This window comes from Ciconia boyciana, chromosome 6 (assembly GCF_034638445.1).
Source record: "Ciconia boyciana chromosome 6, ASM3463844v1, whole genome shotgun sequence".
Classification (NCBI taxonomy): domain Eukaryota; kingdom Metazoa; phylum Chordata; class Aves; order Ciconiiformes; family Ciconiidae; genus Ciconia; species Ciconia boyciana.
Window position 1 is genome coordinate 27508816 of NC_132939.1, and position 19510 is coordinate 27528325.

General features: G+C 43.4%; 2 protein-coding genes across 9 annotated transcripts in view; both read right to left on the bottom strand.

Moving 5' to 3' along the window:
- Positions 1-131, bottom strand: part of MADD (MAP kinase activating death domain) — a 73249-nt gene extending 73118 nt beyond the window's left edge. The window contains exon 1 of the mRNA XM_072863562.1: positions 112-131. The gene's annotated coding sequence lies outside the window, so the exon portion shown is untranslated. The remainder of the gene's footprint in view (positions 1-111) is intronic.
- Positions 132-2050: 1919 nt separating this feature from the next.
- Positions 2051-19510, bottom strand: part of NR1H3 (nuclear receptor subfamily 1 group H member 3) — a 31202-nt gene continuing 13742 nt past the window's right edge. For 6 of the 8 annotated variants that reach the window (XM_072865563.1, XM_072865567.1, XM_072865564.1 and 3 more), the window contains 8 exons: positions 14198-14445; positions 11072-11338; positions 7922-8130; positions 7495-7674; positions 7000-7099; positions 5299-5412; positions 4381-4475; positions 2051-3979 (listed from right to left, as the gene is read on the bottom strand). In XM_072865563.1, the coding sequence (XP_072721664.1) occupies positions 3833-3979; positions 4381-4475; positions 5299-5412; positions 7000-7099; positions 7495-7674; positions 7922-8130; positions 11072-11338; positions 14198-14315 (1230 nt within the window). In that variant the 5' untranslated portion in view covers positions 14316-14445 and the 3' untranslated portion in view covers positions 2051-3832. Of the gene's footprint in view, positions 3980-4380; positions 4476-4595; positions 4795-5298; positions 5413-6999; positions 7100-7494; positions 7675-7921; positions 8131-11071; positions 11339-14197; positions 14446-18771; positions 18884-19510 lie in introns of those variants that run through there. The other 2 variants (XM_072865565.1, XR_012043122.1) reach the window with 2 other exon arrangements.

The window sequence follows — 19510 nt, forward strand, 5'->3', positions numbered from 1 at the left end:
CTCGGCTGTCACCCGGGGCCGTGAGGGGCAGCCGGCAGGCGAAGGCAAGGTGGCAGGAGGGGGTAAAGCTGGGCGGACACAGGTCTCCAGACCAGGCTGCACGAAGATAACCTGGAGCGTTTCGGCCACATGAAGCGTGGAATTACCGCTTTCAGACCTCGTCCTGGCAAGCAGAAGGCCAAGCCTCACAGCAAAGCCCGGCTCCAGGCAAGCAAGGCCAGCGAGAGCCACATGGATAAGGAAACGCTGCCTTACAACAAGGAGATACAGTGCTGTGTACTGTCACCCTGCATGTATAGAGCTACTTGGCGATTTGCTACTGGCTTCATAAAATTACAAGAGAATTGGGTTACTAAAAGCTTGACATACATACAGCTTTTTTAATTCCTTCTAAGCTCCTATAAAGCAGTACACTGCACAACCAAATCCATTTACCAACAAAACCAAAATTACTAAAATGAACCCAAAATGCCACCAGAACTACTGCAAGTATCCCAATAGTTAAAAAAAAAAGACATACAATAAGGTGCAAAATGGTGAAATACTTGATTTGATATTCCACATTTGTAGTTTGCCCATCATGGGGGAATTGGGATTTCAGAAATACACTCATCCCTTCTTCCCCTATTGATCTGAATAGATTGTGAGCAAACACAGCTGTTGCATAAGGGTAGAGCCAACAGGGAACACCTCCCGAGATTATCGTTCAAGCACTCCACAATTTCTCCAGTGGCCAAGTTAACAAAATTAATTTGAAACAGATAGGGTACAGAGACTTAGAGCGGCAGGACTGAGGCTCAAGCCTATGTAGCATTTTGCAAATATAAAAGTACAAAGGGCCACTAATCTCAAGGAAGGTTCTTCCCCACACCTGCTTACTTGAGCTCACTGGGCTAAGCTGGGAAGCTGCTATAAAACAAAAAACTAATTCTGTACTGATTTGCACTTTAAAAAAAATGATGTGAATATGTAAACAAGCTTATATTTGATTACATGATAATGAAAAGGGATGGAGAAGCAAGAGCCAAGAGAAATCACCATTTTCACCGCTGCTATCAACAGCAACATTATGGGTTGTACCTTGAAAATACCTCAAATTTAGATGCAGTTTTTCTCTTCAAATTAATAAAAATGAGATTCAGCTCAAAATGAACAAAATGAAGCTAAAAATTGAAGCTGCAGCTTCATTGCCACTGCCTCTTCTGACTGTTGACACCCTCATTGTTTAGCAAATCCTTGGAGTAGGGCCCAGCCACCCTGTAATCCACCCAGGGCTGGCTTGAGGTCTCGAGCTCTGCTCATTACTCCCCACCTCATACCCTGCTGCAGTTTCTTATAAGCCTATTCCTATTCCCTCTTCCTCTGGTTTAGTAGTTTCCAATTTAAATTTTATACTCTGAAGTAATGCAGAGGCTTCAGCAGAACAGCCTGTGGTGTGGAGCCTTGCTGAATTTACAATTGCTTTCCTTTCCCGTTGTGGCAGGGGATCTTCAAGTGCTTCGGAAGCAGCTAATGCTGGACAGCTCTCCGCTTCAACCGTTCTACTGTTCCCATCGAGGTACTGCATACGGACAGCTATTCCTGTTGCTTCTCCTATGCTGATCATTTCTGATGTGTTCATACCAGGTATCAGCTAGGATCCTGCTGAAATCCACTTGACAGCCAGGGGCACACTGGACTTTTATTACAATTTTGGTGAGCCATGATATGCAGAAAATGGAGTAGATCACATGGAATAAAAGGGTTAAATTCTGAATGTAGCTGTACCAATCAAGGTGAGGTATGTATGGATAACTTATGGTCTTCATGACATGCACTTAATCCACTTCACCTATTTGCCAGCTCTGGCACACAGCAATGTGCCTAGCAAGCTAAAAATCTCATAGTAGAGACCCAGAGAAACTGCCTGGGGTTGCACTGCTTTTTCTTTTTCACCACTTCTTGCTTCTCCCCAACCTATATACTCACTTTCATATCAGCTTTGAGCTTGGTATATTAAGAACTTATTCCACCCCCCTCCAGTCTAATGACAGCACAGAGAATGTCAAAATCCTGTATTAGGCTTTATTCTTTTATATAAACATTAACATTTCTCAAACAGATTAGTTAAAAATACAGATTTAAACAAGAATTTTTGCAATTGCAATGAGTTATAAAAAACAACAGATTATTTTACAGATTGTTACAAGTGCTTTACAAAGGTGCAGAGTGAAGGCCAGTGGCAGGGGACCAACCTCAAGTGCAAAATGGACACGATACCCTCACCACGGGCATAGCGCTCAGATACACAGCCAAAAAAAAAAAACCCAAAAAAACAAACAAACAAACAAAATGAGCCATGTGAACCTAGGCTCTTGGGATGCTCACCGGGCAAGCAAACATAGACCCCTATGACAGAGAAGACTCATGAGACCAAGCTACCAGGATACTTAAGGTTACATCTCTGAGATCAGCCATAAGATGTTGTTTCTTGGAAAATAAGGAACATGTTTTACAACAGCTTCTCTTCTGTCAGACAAAATATTGCTGTAAATCCTAGAATACTTATGGATGTGGATACTTAAGAACTTGGGGCATAAATCCAGTATGGATCTCTCAGTGCCCAAAGTGAAGAAAGGATACAAGACCCAAGTGTCCTTCTAAAGCAGTTGGCACTCCTCATACAGGAAGGACCTCCATATCCCACGACCATCACTAAAACCTTGAGCGAGTACCTTGGAAAGACTTTGGCAAAAGGAAGAAGACGCAAGTGGATCTGGTTACATCCAATATTCCTGCAGCCCATGATCTGAGAGTTGTGCAGCCCATAGCTTACGCAATGCCCACATATTTCACTAAATGCAGTGTGTCCTCTCTCCTTGGCTGATACATCTTCACACCCACCTTGGAACACATACCACATGCTCCAAATTCTTGGAAGTTTTTGAGATCCTTCCACCACACCTACCTTGCCTAGGTACCAGTCCTTCCCACCTATCTTCCTTCTATTCCACCCCTAAAGATAAAATCTATGCCCTGATTTGTTTTGAACTAAAGTTTTCCAGCTGTTAGCAAATCAAAGGTAAAGTGAACTGTCTGAGAACCACCATAAGATAAAACTGATGTATTACATTAAAAAAATCCACTACTTTATGACTGACATCTTTCTGATGTACAAGTGTTCCCTACCCAGAGGGCCTCCCTGTTAGACAAAGGGCACTACACATTAGAGGAATCCTTTTTCCAAAGGAGGGCCAGAATTAAAGGGCAGCTCTAGAGATGAAGTCTCATAATAAAAAAACAACAGCTACTTCTCTTGGAATCGTTGTAAAGGGCAGCACGTACAAGAGATTTTATTTATAGGAAACCCAGTGAAACCCCTAGAACATCCACATTGACTTCCCTGAGCTCCTCAGATCCAGGTACACTGGGGACCCTGCAGAAGCCTTTTGAGCTGGGTTACTCTCAATAGAGAGGGTTTGGCAAGTTCATTTTCATAATCAACAAGAGAGGAGAGCATCAATGGGCAAGCCCTCAGGACATGCTTAGAGAAGAGAAAGACTCTGAAGAAAGAGGTGTATGTGTGTGGGGGGGAAGGTCTTCATTTCTACCATTTTCAGATGTTTCACGTTATTCCTTTGGGGTATGGACACTACAGTGAAACCAACCCCCCATCTGATCTACCCCAGCTGCCTCCTGCATAGTCTCATGACAACATTGAAACCTCAGGCTCATCACTCCCTGCACTGCCTAGCCCAGAGTTCAGTGCTTTGGAGAGGGGAGGCTGGCTTCTTGTTAGCAAAGGCTGGGAGATGGCATTATGTCGGCACGTCAGTGCCCTGGGAGCATGCAGTCACTCATGCACATCCCAGATTTCTGAAAGCAGGGGAGGGAGTTTCTTGTCCTGCAGCCGAAGGGCAAACACCTGTTCAGAGTGGACACTACTTAGTGTCCGAAGACTGACCAGCTTCATTAACATCCGTGGAAACATCAGGCGGTCCTGCAGAGTCAGACAAAATAGACAGCTGTTAGTAAATTCACACTAAAACTTTGTTAAAAAAAAATTACCGTACCAGATGATGCATTGTAACCACAATCCTGACTTCCTCTAAACCCAGCATTCTCCAGGAGGCAGCAGTGTGAAGGAACACAAATACTACACCATGTCCCAAAACTCCAGACTTTCCATGCTGGCTAAAATATGGAACATGATACAGGACAGCAGGCTGTGACAGCTCACAAATCCTGCATTTACAGCTGCTACCAAACAGCCACAGAAGGGAAGAGCATGGCAGTACAGGCAGCAAGAGACCTGTTACAGACAGTACTGCAGGAACTGTGCCTGTATAAACACAAAATCAGTCTGCATCATCGTTGGAGATGTTCTGGTCAGGCACTTACATTTGGTCTGTTGATGCAAATATAAGAATGAAGGGCTTCCACATAGGTGTGCTGCAGCCTCTCCACCAGGGACTGGTCCTGCACATTCGGTCGGTCTGACAAAAAGCAGGTTAGAAGTAAGCAGATTGCCACAGGCAGCTTCACTGGACTTGACATCCCTGCCCAACCCCAGTCCCTCAGTATGGTCTCTCCCCAAAACCTCATCTAGCATTCACCCAGGACAGCTGGGAGAGTCATCCATGACTGCAGCAGCTATGTCAGTCTTCTGTAACTGTTCTTTCTCAGTGATGTCTACTGCCCATGGAGAGTCCAATCTGACTCCTGTAGAGGTGGAGTCACTGTCTAAGTGTATTTGGTCTCACATTCCGTCCCAGTGAAGATGAGAAGCTACCCATTCAGGAGGGAATGCAGCAGCTGAGCCAGTTATAAAACAGGAACAAAGAAACAAAAAAATTCATCTTTCAGGTCACAAGACAGAAAACAGAAGTAGAGTAGAGGTGGCTTCTTTGCAAAGCCCTGTCTTGGCCCAGAGTGGTGCCGGTCTCACATCCAGAGTGACTTGACCACTTGACATCCTTACTTGACCACTAGATGTCACTCATGCCGTGTGACCCACCATGTCACACCAGAGACTTGCCAAGTACATTACGGGGACAGTACAACAGCAGTTTCTAAATGAGGAAGATAAATATTGGCTGATTTTTCTATATACTTTTCCAGCAGTGGAGAATCTGATTTCCTCTGGAGGTTGCACTAGAAAATTCAGAATATAATGAATACCCTAAGCAGAAGTAGTAACACACTCCCTTTATCACTAGACCCTATACACCCTCTATTCATCTTGTGACCTTCCTTAACTCTACCTTCTTTGCCCTCTGACTCACTGATGCAGCTCTTCAGATCTCCCTGGCTTTTTACCTGCAGAGAAAATGTTGATGGCGATTAAAAGTGCGTATTCAGCATCGTTGAGCTGTAGCTCATTCATTCCCTTTGAGAACTCAAAGATGGGGTTAATGAACTCAAACTGCAGACCTGCAACAAACAAAAGAGAACAGGGTGAGGCAATGACAATTGTCTCCTCTCTCTCTCCCTCCCTCTCACAGAATAAGCTGCCAGAAACACACCACAGTATGCCAGGGAGTGGGGAGGACAGGCAGGCAGGGAAAAACCCTTACATTATGTTCCAAGTGTGGCTGAAACCTCCCTTTACGTCCCACCACTACTGGTGAGCACCAACAACAGTGGCTGAGGAGTCGGGCTCTAACTGTAAAATGACACTATTTCTGGGGTTTCTTAGAGCCTTAAATGTCCCACAGCACATTACCAGGCAACAGCTAAAGGAACACGACATCAACTATTAGATAAGTCCATCAAAAAGCCAGAAGCCCGCAAGTACAACATCTACACTTTCCACTCTCACACCATCACCTCCTTCAAACCCAGCAGCCCTCTTGCTTTCAAAGAAAGCTTTAATCCCATGCTCCAGATCCATCTGAAGTCAGTCTGAGCTGAAAATATATAGTTCTAAGAAGTCTGAACTATGCCATTTCCTTCAGCTCAAAAAGCTGGGAGAGCTGAGGCAGAGCCTGACTTAGGCTTCCAATCACGTCCTTTAATAAATGCAGTTAGGCAGAAATGCATTGATATTTATTGTCATAACATAGAGAGGCCACCGTCAAATCAGGTCTCTTTGTGCTATGTGCTAAACAATCATGCTGAAAACTTTAGGTCTTTCCCCCAAAACAGCATTCAAGTTTCTAATTTCCTGCGGTACAACTGCATCAGAGAAGGATGAACAAGATGGAGAGAATCTTTCTGGCTGCCTGCTTTTTGCCTTCCTAATAATCTGAAGAAAAGGCTACCAGGAAGAGCGTCAAAGATGAAAGTTGTATATAAAAGCCATCTCAAGTATAAATGGCTAAATAGCTACACAAGCAATCAACAAAAAAAACCCCAAACAAACAAATCACATGAAGGACAGCCAAAGTCTTGTTTTCAGAAATGCTGAAGATGCACACTTCCTGTTACTTCATCTGAAGTTACGGACACTCATTGCTCCTGGAAAAACAGACTTCAGAAATCACATCACCAGACCATCGTATACTGAGCTGATGGTGTTTCTAAAGCACTCTGCGGGGATCTTCAGTGCACAGTATAGACTTCATATCAACCGAAATGTAATCACACTAACGTCATCACTCAAAGCATGCATCCAGATTAGCAAGTGATATACTTGCAAAGGAGAGAAGACTAGGGTTTGATTTGCTGTGATCTGATATGGCTCTAAGACCACATGTCCACGTCAGATCTCTACCAGCAAGGAAGTTCACACCAGCTGCTAGCCCTAGGTGCATTCTTACAAGCAAGATTTTCATGCTGTAAGAGTCCAAATTTTCCAAAGCAAGTTCACACCTACAAAAAGACATGAACTGAGCTAGTATCACATGTTAAAAGAAAAAAAAAAAGTTTGTGGGGCTATTGATCTGGTCCTGTTCTAAACCTCTCACCTGACTTCAGCTTTAAGGCCCCACATACTATTTCCAGCAGTCCACATTAAAAAGGAAAAGATGAAAGAACACAAGACGCAGGGAAGGAAGAAACACCTGTCTAATGCACCACCTGCTTTGGCGAAGTCATCCCGATTATAGCTCAGGTCCTTAAGAAAGGTGATGCTCTCAATCTCTGGATTGTAGCGCCGAGATGTCTCCAACAACATCACCTGAAACCAGAAATAGATATACTTGATTTGAAAACAGGAAAGAATGTTACAACATCAATAATGTGCTGACTGTTAGAGCATCTCTGAAAAAAACCAAAACCAAACAAACAAAAACCCTCCAAGCAGTTTCTCTCAGAGTGCTTAAAAATTCCAAGGTAAATTCTGCTGCATCCTTTGCAGTTTCTGCTTCTGGGAAGGGGGAAATACGTGCTTACCACTACCAACACTCTTGCCTCATTCTCCTCCATGGTCCTTTGCCAGTATAGCCTGGCACTGCAGTAATGGTCCCTCAGCCTGCCCATCCCAAAAAAAGGGCAGGGAACCAGTTCTCCAGGTGGGTACTCCCAATTCTTTCATCTCTGCTACTATGTATTGTGGTGGAGCCAAACTCTCACCTCTATAGTAGATGTCTTCAATAAAGCGATCTGATCTTCCCTGGTGAGCTCCAGGAAGCCAGGTAGTTGCTTGGCAAAGTCCACAATCTCTTGCACAGAGATAATTGCAAGTTCTGTAAAGTGAGCAAAACGCTGCTGCCTTGCTTCACGGTTATTAGGGTCAGGAACTTGGGGCCACGGCTGTGGGAATGGGAAGAGACAGCATATATATGTGAAAGATGGAGCCAGGGCAGAAAGATGAGAAGATGAAGTGAACAGAGAAAGAAAGTGAGACACATTGGAACATCATCCTTTGCTATTCTTTACAGAACTTTAGCCCACAGGTGCAATGTCTAAAGTATCTCTGTTCTCTCAAATAATTTACCCACTACCCCGACTCCCCAGACTTCACTTTTTCTTATTTTGGGTACACTGGTAGAGTTTTTACCGTCACTTTGAGCCTGTCTGTGAATGAGCGCTGGTTGCACTGCTGCTGAGCGGCCACAAGCTTTTTTATCATGCTCAACTGTTCAGGCGTCAGTTTGTGGGAAGGGCTTGGTGGATTCGGAGGATTTGGACGCACCACGACTGTCCGAGCCTGATCGTCTTCCTGCTTCTTCAATTTCTTCAGTCGGATCTGTTCTTCAGACAGAACATCTAAAGCAGGAATAGCCAGAGATCAGTCGTGACATCGGAGCACACTGGAAACCACACTAAACACAGGGTAACATGCTGTGGATGGAGAGGCAGAGATCACAGCTGCCTGCATCTGGTATATCTGAGTGTACACACACAGACAGCAGACAGTGATACTTATAATTTGTTTCTCTTTTCCCCACTTTAAGTTGTTCCATTGCCTTTCTTTTAATCATACTGTCATGCAAAGTGTTCACAAAGGACAGAAGCTCCCTTCACGATGCCCTGCAGATCTCAGAAAGACCACAGCAACTTTCCCCATTAAGCAATTCCCCAAAATGTCATGTTATAACAGATTCCAACAGGTGCTCTCTTCACATGTCATGGTGTGTCCATTGTATTTTATATTATCCTGTTGTTGTGTCTTTTTCCGATATTGCTAAATTAACAGCTTGTGTCATTTCATCTTACTCTTGAGAGGTCAGAGTCAGTACTGGATGGAGTTTGAGAGTTAAAGGACAATTTTCTACATAGCCCACCTGCAGCAGACTGTAGGGTAGAAACATACTGCAAGATGAATAATGAAAGAATAGCTTTGCATAAAACATACTGAGGACCGCAAGTCCTTCAGGAGTAGGGCAAGAAGTCTTCTTCAGTCGTGAAGTCAAGGAATACGCCATTTAGATGTAACATTGTAAGGAATAAAACAACTCAGAGGCATGTGTTGTGAAAAATCTTATTGGACCAACTGCTCATGAGCTAATTTAAATACAAAAACCTGTTAATGGCCTGTAACTAAGTTATCTGAAGAATTCACTGATTTGAATGTAGAGGAGGTTTGTTGTTTCTTTAAGTCAAAGCTGCAAAAACTATGAGCAAGCTGCATCCAAAAAAAGGGAAACTACCAGACATACCTGGATTCAAGGATTATCTTCAAGGGAATCATCCTGCAAGTTAGTGATGAATGAACAAAAAGCAGAAAAGGGACTGACTGGGGGGGGTGGGGGGGGGAAGGTATCTTCAGGAACAAAGACACAAAAAAAAAAAGGCTTGACTTTGCAAACAAGATTTTAAAAGTGCTGGAAGATTATTTGGCCATTTTTTATGCCCAGGTAACAAGGAAACAAGGAAACATGGCTGCTAACACAGGAAGGCAGGCCCCAAAACTGAACAAGTATGTACTTGCATTTCTCAAAAGAATCACGTTAAACATGAAGACAAGAAATGGAGAACTACTGTGAGAGCGCATTCTGAAATGGACAGTCCATGGGATTGGAGGGAAAGACAAAGAACGTCACACATTCAAGCTAAGAGTAACCTTTATCCGCGACTTCCAACAGGGAGGATGTGCACACAGGTACACACACGCACAAAAATTACAATTCTAACAGCAAAAGACATTCAATACAATCACCAAATTAAGGGGGATCTGTAAGATTAGAGAATGCTAGTCACAGTGTTAGTTTAAGAAGGGAAGTAATTGATCCAAGTGATTACAGTCCCTCATCTTGGGACTCAGATGCACAAAGAATTTATACCCGAGTAACAAGTTACCGGATATTACTGAATCTTGAAAACTGCCTATGTGCAAGCTTCTACACAATGCTAAATTCAAAGCAATCCAAGGTACTTGGTTTGCCATGAAGGAACTATTTAACCTCATGGTTCACACTGGCTTAAGAACAATAAACTGGCCATGAATAACTTCAGTCTAGGAATTAGAAGAATGTTTCCAACAATGAGTAGAGGGAAGTTCTGGAATGACTTTCCAAGTGAAACAGCTGGAGGAAAAAGCCCTCAGTTTCTGTCAATATTAACAAGGCAAATTTGCAGCGGGGATTACAGTGTCAACAAGAATTGCCAAGCACTTGATAATAACAACCCAAAGATTCCTTTTGGCCTAATTTTCCTGAGCTGTCTTCAACATAAGACAATGAGTAAACGCAGAAACACACTGAGGCTCTCTAGTATCTACCTGCAACAGAAGAGTAGCAAGGTGGACAGGTAGTATTTGAAGAGCTATGTAGCAAGGCATCTGTTTTGTAGCTCTCAGGAACAGGGGGAAATGGGGCAAAGACAGTGTACGTAATGCTGACACAAACCAGTGCGACAAATACTGATTATATGTGTTAGGCGTGCCGTGTTTCATGTTGAAAAAACTGAACAGCATGTTTCCTTGCTGCAGCTCAGTGGGACTTTTTGCAGAAGTATTTTTATAAGATGTTTCCGAAATATCCTCTGTTCCTCACTGTTCTGGGTGCTGGATGTCAGAAAAGGAGATTTCACACAGATGTAACATCAACCAAGCATCAATTCGGTCAGTCTCAGCCAGCAAAGGGATGAAACCCGGATGCCTTGGCTAAGGAGGGCTGTTCCCGATATGTGAGCAGGAACATTGTTGAATATTCAGAAACAGCAGCATTATGGCTCGTGTGAGAAAAATAGCAGAGTTCACTAAAGGGAGCAACAAGATGGGGTCTGCACAAACACAGCTGCAGTACTGTACTGCTGCCCTTGACCTCTGTCATAACCTCACAGTACAAAGCAAAGGAAAGTGCCTGTTGCTCGAGGAGCATGGTGACCAACCTTGCAGTCCTGATTGCAAGACAGACAAAAGCCCAAGTTTACTGATACAGTTGACAGCATACTGAAGAATGTGTAAATCTTAGTTGCAAGTCTTTCCTCTGATGTCATATTCCACGAGTTCTTACAAGGAATATAGCAGGGCTGGGGCTCTCAGCACACCAGTGTTGATCCACTAACAGCCTCCCCTCTCCACATGATCCCCGCTAAGCTCAGTGACTTCCCACACACATTCCAGCATGTAGCCTGCATGGCTCACATGCCACCCCCAAGTACTCACACTGCCCCCTTCCTTACACCCATCGGCCCCCAGCCCGCCCCCACACACCTCCTGTCCCAATGCCACGGTGCTTCTGCCAGCACCATTTCCTGCACTCACACTGCTCCCGCATGCCCGCCTCCTGGCACTTGCGCAGCCGGCACTCCTGACACTTGCGACGCATGTACATGTCCATCTCGCACTTGCCGCCATTCTTGCAGACGTACTGTGCACCCTTGATGACACTGCGGCGGAAGAAGCCCTTGCAGCCTTCACAGCTCAGCACGTTGTAGTGGAAGCCAGAGGCCTTGTCCCCACACACACTGCACACTTCATTTCCCAGCATCTTAGGGGCTGGGCCCTTCTTCCGCTTCAGGGGGGGATTTTCTACCGAAATGAACAGTACCGAGGAACAAGAAAAAAAGAAAAGAAAACCCACACACATGAGGGAAGCATGGTGTTTGCAGCTGCCTGCCCCAATCCCTACAATAACCGATATCCTCACTCAAACCACTATCTCCCAAACACATGTATGAAAAGATCAAGTCTTCATTTCACAGACTCCCCTTCTGGGCAAGCATATCTTCTGCAACAAACCAACTATTGACATAATCCAAACAGTTTCACCTCAACTGTATAAGCAGATATAGCTTCACGCTTGTTCCCCTCCAAAATAGGGTGAAAGAGCTAAAACACGCTCAGGCCAGATGTTCTTCTGCACTTTCCATCAGCAGGAGTGGCAGTTAACCTACCAATGTGAGAAAGAGCTGCAAAAAAGTTGAGCTGAAGTCCAAGGCTGTGCAGAAAGTAATTTTCTTCAGAAGTCACCTCCAGTTCTTACTTTTATTCTCTGCCATACTCATTCACAAGGACAAGGAAAAATGGTTCAGCAGTCAAACAGTGACAGAAAACCAGTGCTGAAACTGCAACCCTACAAAAAGCATATTGAGCAGGCAATCCCTGTAACTGGAACACTTGGGGAAACTGTCAAGACAGAAGACAGCAGGTTTGTGGAATTTGGGGCAATAAGCAGGCAAGCAGCACACTGCACAAACTGTGTGAACCTTTGGAACCCTGAAGCCATCATTTCTTCTTCAAGAAGAGTGCTCCCCACTCCTAAAACTGAAGCACTCTCATACTGACAGTTCATTTATTAAACCTTGTTATTCCATCTGAAACATGGGGCCTTCACTACTGCCTCACATTTCAGATGGTCTTGTGCAGCAGCTCCCAGTTCTTCCTATGTCATTCTGACAGATCTTAATCTTATCACTGGCTGCGCGTTCTGAAAACATCTTTGGTCTACTCCAACATGTCTCACCTCAAGCATTCCAGCCAAATGCTTGCCGATGTTATTTGTGTATTCCCTCTCTATTAGCCATCTCTCTCTTCATTCCATTTAATTCTAGCCATGTTGACATCTGACATGTCCTTCTGCACAGCTCATAGTGCAAGTATTTTTCTGTATATAGGATATTATAGATTATTCTACGGCAGCTGTTCATAAAGATTACAAACAGCATGTCTTGATAAGTCTCCAGATTATGTTTAGATGTGCCTGGAAAGCCTTTACACTGGAGTTAATTCATAGGGATTGGTTTGCAGGATAAGGCTGCTGCATTTCCTGATCAGCGTCAGGGTTACAATGGCACGTCTCATTTTCATACATATGGTTCTAATACTTCTATCTTTACTCTCAGTTACGCTTACTATTCTGCTCGAGTTCCTGAAATGGTAAACAGTTTTAGGTCAGTCTCAGAAATTATTATTAGTGTTCCTCACTACATATTGGTTTTCACAGTCTTAAGTATCTTGGTGTTGATTTTCAATCCCATTGACTTTACAGAGGTCTGGAGGTCACTCATTCTGGCCTGCACTTCTCATTGCAGATTGGACAGAAAGAAAATGTCATCAGAAAGGTTAAGTCTCTGATATTCCCCTCTCTTTTCTACTATATTTCTCTTCACACAATCTATTACCAAGAGGAAATTATGCAATGCCTACAGTTATTTCAAATTACTTAGTCTGACATTGCATGTATATTAACTGGTATAACAACTTTGCGGAAGCCTCAAATGACGTTCGTATGTTTCTGAGAGACAGCAGAGTAATCCAGTGACTTCCACAAGGTGGATCTGTCCATCTTGTGGATTTCTTAGCTGTCTTTAAGACATTACATAAGCATCTGATTACCATTCCTATGACTGTTTTATTGAGACAGATAGGCTTATTCTTTGATCTATGCAAATTATTTTGTATCTCTGAACACTAACCATTTTAGTTATATAGCTTATTATTGTCATTTTCTGTAGTCAACGATAACACAGAAATAATTTGAGATGTATCAAGCATGAATGCCATCTCTGCACCTTTAGCTCTCATTAAGGTCCTCCTTCTTTGGTAGATTCCCTATTTAATTATTTTTTTTTCCCACATTTTGTGACTTTTTCTTGCATTTTTGTAAGGCATTTATCAATTGTTTTCTTTTTCTGTCCTCAAATCTGTTTTAAGGACTTTTATTGGGTAATATCTCTTCATGTTTTAACTACTCTCTTTGTTTCTATTCTACTGATGAGTCCTTGTTCAATGTTCAAATCACCTCTTCTTTTTATATCAGGGATTGCCCATTGCCTCACTGTTCAACAAATACATTTATTTGTCATATTTTCATTAAGTTGCTGATATTATGCTGGACACCTCACTTGTGCTTTCTTTTTCTTCCTGTTACCCATCCAGAGATGTTATACTAGGTCTTCTTACAAGTTTGAAAGTGTAGGATTGTGTGTGTCAGCAGCAATTATAACTGCAAAATCTCAATTCTATTTCCTGATACTCTTTTAACCTCAGTTAACCTCAGAAATGTGTAGAGGAAACATCTACTGTCTTTCCATTATATGAATCTGGAAGAACCTATTATTTATTTGCATCACTAACCCTTGTTGGATTCTCACCTGTAGTAAAGCTTTATTGTTCAGCAGTTTGTGATAAGGCTAACAAAAAGAAATTAATTTTACTGCCATGGACCTAGCCTCTAGAAGGTCAAATAAGCAAAATATTCAACACATTTATCACATGGATAAACCCAGTCATCTTCAGCTATCAATAACTGATTCTATTCTTAGACATTCTGAGTGCCTCAAGCACAGCAGCACTCACCCTAAAATTTTGCCAAGTATCAATTCTGCTTGCAGCTGAAAGAACAGAGAGCCTTTAGCTTGCATGGATTTAGTAAGAATTTTTCCATACCTGCATGCTCAGGGGGGTTCTCTGAGCCAGGGAAGAGCGAAAGCCCTTCCTCCTCCATCTCAAATACACTTGCCACCCTCTTCCCATGATCCTGTGTGCTGAGTTGAGTGGGACCCATGGAGGCCACACAGGAAGGGCTCACTATAATCTCATCGCTGCAGCATTGTTACTGCCGAGCAAGGGGCTGCAGGCGTCTTTCTTCAAGGTCTTTAGTTCCTCTCTGCTACTGAAAGTCAGAAAGGAAATACCTGTGGAAAAAAAAAAAACAGATGCAAAAGAGGCAAGAGTTCAACTACGGAGGCTATTAACTCCCCAAATCTATTACAAGCTGCATCACAAACAAGCTTCAAGATTTTGTTTCCTTCTTTATTAAAAGGGACAGTTAACTTTGTTTTATCAATGTTTATGCTCTTGAAACACAATATTTTAACAAACTGTGGTAAAAGGTACAAGATTAGCACACCCAGGCGCAAAACTGTCTTTTTATCGCCAAAATATTTATCAAAGCAGGACAAGTCTTCATTACTGCTAACACCACCAGGGGACTTCAGCCCTGACCTCTCCAAGTGTGTAAGAGGGAAATTCCAGACTCTACAACCAGTGGCCTTTGTTAAAGCTTCCAGTAACAAATAGCTCATTGCTGCCAGCTGCCCTGGATTTTGTGGCATGTACTGCAGAGCACATAGAAAACTGTAAAAGACAATTTTGATACAATTATTTAGCAAAGACTACAAAACACCAAATTTCCCTATTAATATCAGTAGCCAAAGACTGTGCCAAAGATCAGCAATGTATCAAAGATGAAGATGACCAAATCCTCCCTTCACCTACAGCAAGAAATTGAAAGCCAGCACCATACCTATGGGAAATGACCATTACACCACCCTCAGGAAATAGATTCACCACCAACCTTCTGAGGATACCCTTTTCTGGAACCTGGAAACCACACTGAAAAGCATCTTTATTATACAGCACTAACTCCACTACAGAACCTGAACCTGGAAAGCAAATCCAATCACTTTTTCCAAAAAGCACCACCTGCACAGAAAAAGGCCTTACTGGTTTGACTGCACAGACTTAGTGAAACTGATGCAAACTGCTATGTGAACACCCCTAATCTGATTGAACATGCATTTGATCAGTTGATCTTAACTCAGTGATTTACCAATGCAAGCTAAAGGGATTAACTGATTTAAAAAGCAACTACGTTAAAGGCCTGTACCAGTTTAACTTGAGTGATTGAGTTCAGGACTGGAAGCCTGCCACTCTCTGAAAGACAGGAGGTGACAGAAAGCTGTGCAGCAGCCCAGATACAAAAGCATCAGGTAAGCAGGAGAATGCCTCACACACTGCAGTGCTGACTGGGAAGAGGCAGAGGACTACAGTACCAAGTCCCTTCTTCCCTCCTGCATATTTGGACCAGACCGTGCAACTTTTCTTAGAATGCCAAAGGCAAAGATGAAAGCAATACTTCCACAAACCACCCCCCCTCAGTACTCTGAAACAGTCATCAAGTATAAAAGCATTCATACTGTCAAGCCTGCTGAGCTCCTGCCATCTGCCATTACACTGTGGCAGATAATAGAGGCAGGTGTTAAAAACCACAAGGCATATTAATTCACATGACCTTCGCAAACACAGCCTCACATTGTATAAGGAATTCGGAGCTCCCTCCCCTTTGGTGCATGCAGTCTGTTTCTCCAGCGATTCAGTGGCTATGTAGGATAAAAGCAGTGACAGCAAATATGAAACTCAAAGCCATAGAAAGGAAGAAGTCCTATTGTGGGAGACTACAAGCTAACTGATGTGATTTGCAACCAATTAAGAGACACTCACGGTCCTCAAAGGAACAATATGGCTATCTCAATCAACTTTTTTTTAAAAAGTCTCCACAGTAAATCCTGCAGCAACTGAAAACCTTGTGGAGAGGCACAGAGCATCAGACAGAGATAGGAACTTCACTGAAACAAACCCAAACCCGACCTGTATTCCTAGTCCCACGTAAACTCCTCACTGATGCTGATATCAGATGTCTCTGGACATGTTTGGGCATGAAATAAGAAAGCTACATGTACTGCCTCAGTGCATATCCACATTCCTTTAAACCACGCAAAAGACTCACTCGAACATTAATTATTGTGCAGAATAAATCACCAGCAGCAGTACCGCAGTAATTTTTCAAAGGAAGAGTTTGATCCCCCGGCTGAGGGACTGAGTGACAGTGCTCAGGCCCCACTGCCTTCAGTTCAGTAATCCAGTCTTGCTGCATCCCAGCCACAACTGCTATGTATTCCAGAAAGCGAAAGAGGAGGGTACAGCCTGATGGGGTTTCAAAACTGTGTCACCCGCACAACCATGACTGACATTGCAAGAATGAAACTTGCTGTCAGCAGGACATCTGGAGCCGAAAGGGGAATTTCTAGGAGACTGCAGACTTCCTGGCAATGTCTGAGAAGTGTGCAGCTACCAACAGGGAAGGGAGTATAAATCCATGTGCACACCCAGGACACAGTGAGGGGTAAGGCCTATCAGCCACTATCTTCATGCTGCAAAACCAACCCACACGCTCCTACCTCGTGCACCAGCCTCCAGCCTTCCCAAAACAGAACGGGCCCCAGATAGGAGAGGCCCCTTGTCTTCTCTGCTCTAGTTTTGTTTTGTAGCTCTAGCTAGTTTTGTAGATGCAGTAACAGTTGCAGGCTGTGGAAAAATGACCTAACTACAAACAGCAACACTCTGGTGCCAGGTAAAGAAACCTAAACTAGCATTTTCCCCACAGGCACACAAGTGAGAGGCTGTATGACTAGGCCAAGGAGTTAGTTTTCACAGAAATACACAAGGATTGTTTTCAAATGACTGAAAATCTTGTCCAGTTTTGTACTAATAATCATGTTATCAGAGGTTCACATCTTCCGATTCGCACGACCACTTCAACTAAAAATGTAGAAGGGTGGTGCAAGCCGTAACTGCAAGAGGGAACACTGTCTTCTTGACATAATCTGCTGTGCTGCCTCCCACTGTCTGTCTCAACTCTGTCAGTTTTAGAAACCAGGACTGGCCAAGTAACAAAAGATGAAGCAATCACTTCTCTCTAACGCAGTGTCTAGAACAGAGGAATCTGATGAGCAGACATACTCCAGTGAGGAAGCACATATAGATGAAAGGCTAAGGGAAACAATTTTCTGCCAGCCTTTGCCACCCATGTCTCAAATAAGACACCAAACACTTCTGAAATGTGTCAGGTTCGCCCTACTCCATTTCTTCCCTCGCCCTTTCTTTTCTGAGACAATGGAAAAACTCAGATACCCATGGTCTCAAGATCAGTGCTCTTGCAACACAAACTACCGTTAACAGAGACTAGAGGTGGCAGCCCTGGCTCTTGCACCTCATGCTAAGTGCCAGAAACGTTCGTTACTTCCTCCAGCAACAGTCTCATCTCATCCCGTTCCCTCAGCTGAGTCCTCTTCCAAGCCCAGCTGAAGCACTTATGCACTCTCCTGGAAGTCTTTGTTCTGACACAGACACAAAGCTACAGAATATGCCTAATTTCTGTCCCACATTCATTGAGGACAAGTAAAGGAGATAGCATTGGGCAGCACAGCACAAAGAAACCAAATGAGCCAGATGCAGTTAGTGTGACACTTCTGCTAAACAGGTCTGTCCTCTCCCTGGTATTCCTTGTTTGGTGCTTTCTGAGAGAAGTTTAAGGATCAGGAACGAGACCAGATGCAAGCACATCTCTGAAGAAACTGTACTGTGGCATGCAGAAATAATCACAGGAATAGCACAACAAGCCCTCTACCTCCAAATACTGCATGTTCAGAGGAAACGGTAGCTTTTTAGGACGTTTGCACCGATCTCTGGGATCTTTCAAAACAGGATTTACTGGTCAGAGTCCTGGTCCTGTAAATTACAAAATCCTACAGCCTTCTGCCAAGGGAAAAAATATATGGTTATGTTTCAGTTCTGTAATGAATCACAAGTGTGTACTCTGCAGCACGTCAGAACCAGCAGAAGAGACCTTAAATTTGTACACAAATGTTAACATGACTGTGCTCATACGTCACACAGCTGTGTGTCAAGAGGACCATGCCTTTGTGCATGGGCCTAACAGGCTGTTGGTGAACAAACACATCTGACAGGAAGGGCTGTCCTTCAGAGGTACCTAAAGCAGGGATATAATTTGGCATTTTGGTTTCTAAATGTGTTCTGACATGCAATACAAGTGCCAGCACCCAATCTGAATCTATCTCTGAAAGCTGGGCTCACAACATTGCATGAACAGTTTCATGCTCTCTGCTGAAATCTAAATGCACAACTCACATCAGTGGTGATGCTACCTCGGGTATCAAAAGCTGGCTACAGATCCAAATGGCCAAGAAAAAAACTTGTTGGACAGAGATTTCACAGGACCCTACAGCACCAGCACAGAACTATGTCCCTTGGGAGACACCACTGTTCCAATCCTTTCATAAGGAGTAACCAGTATTTTGTGACCTAATGCTCTTCCTATACTGTCTCTCGTGTAGCAGCCAGAGTATTTTCACAAACCTTCCCAAGGAACTTAGTACTACCTTGTAGCCGTCTCAGAGAAACAAAGGTTATTCCCAGCTCATGTTGGCTCATTCCTCTTCCTTCTCTCTGCATCATCACATTTCTCAAGAAATGATGGAGCAGCTAGTAGGTCTGTAAGCGAGGCAAAAGTATACATATAACAGGTTTGAATTAGGAAAAAGCTGAAAGAGACACTTCTACCTTTCAGGGCAGAAAGAGAATCCTATGCAAATCTGTAACTTTGAGAATGAAGTAATATTACATGTGAAAACTGTTAAAAGTCATGAGGCAAAATAATCAACTTCAGATTGTCAATGGGAGGGACAAACCATGAAAATGCAAGGTGTGCAAAGCAGTGCAACAGGATAGCATAAAGAATTATTTTTAACAGTATGTTTACAAAGAATGGAAAGAATGGTTCTGTAACTCTCAGGGAATGGAGACTAGCTCTGTGCCGCCATTGTAAATCCCTCTCTACAGAGAACTGCAGGGACACAGTTTGAAATCGCATTATCCATTTTGATTTCTCAGAAGCATAAAGACAACTACAAACTGGAAGGAGTTTGCAAGCCACCATCAGTCCCAAGCTGACAGAAAAGAGCTACAACCTCCTGATAGCTTTCATTTGCTGTCAAGCTAAGCTTCGGCTGACCATGAGCAGCTGCCTAAGCATGCAGCACTGGCCTGTAAGCCTTGCAAGTTGTTGCCACCTCTGCCAGCTATGCAAAAGAGTCCTACCAGTCACTCCTGGCTGCACAG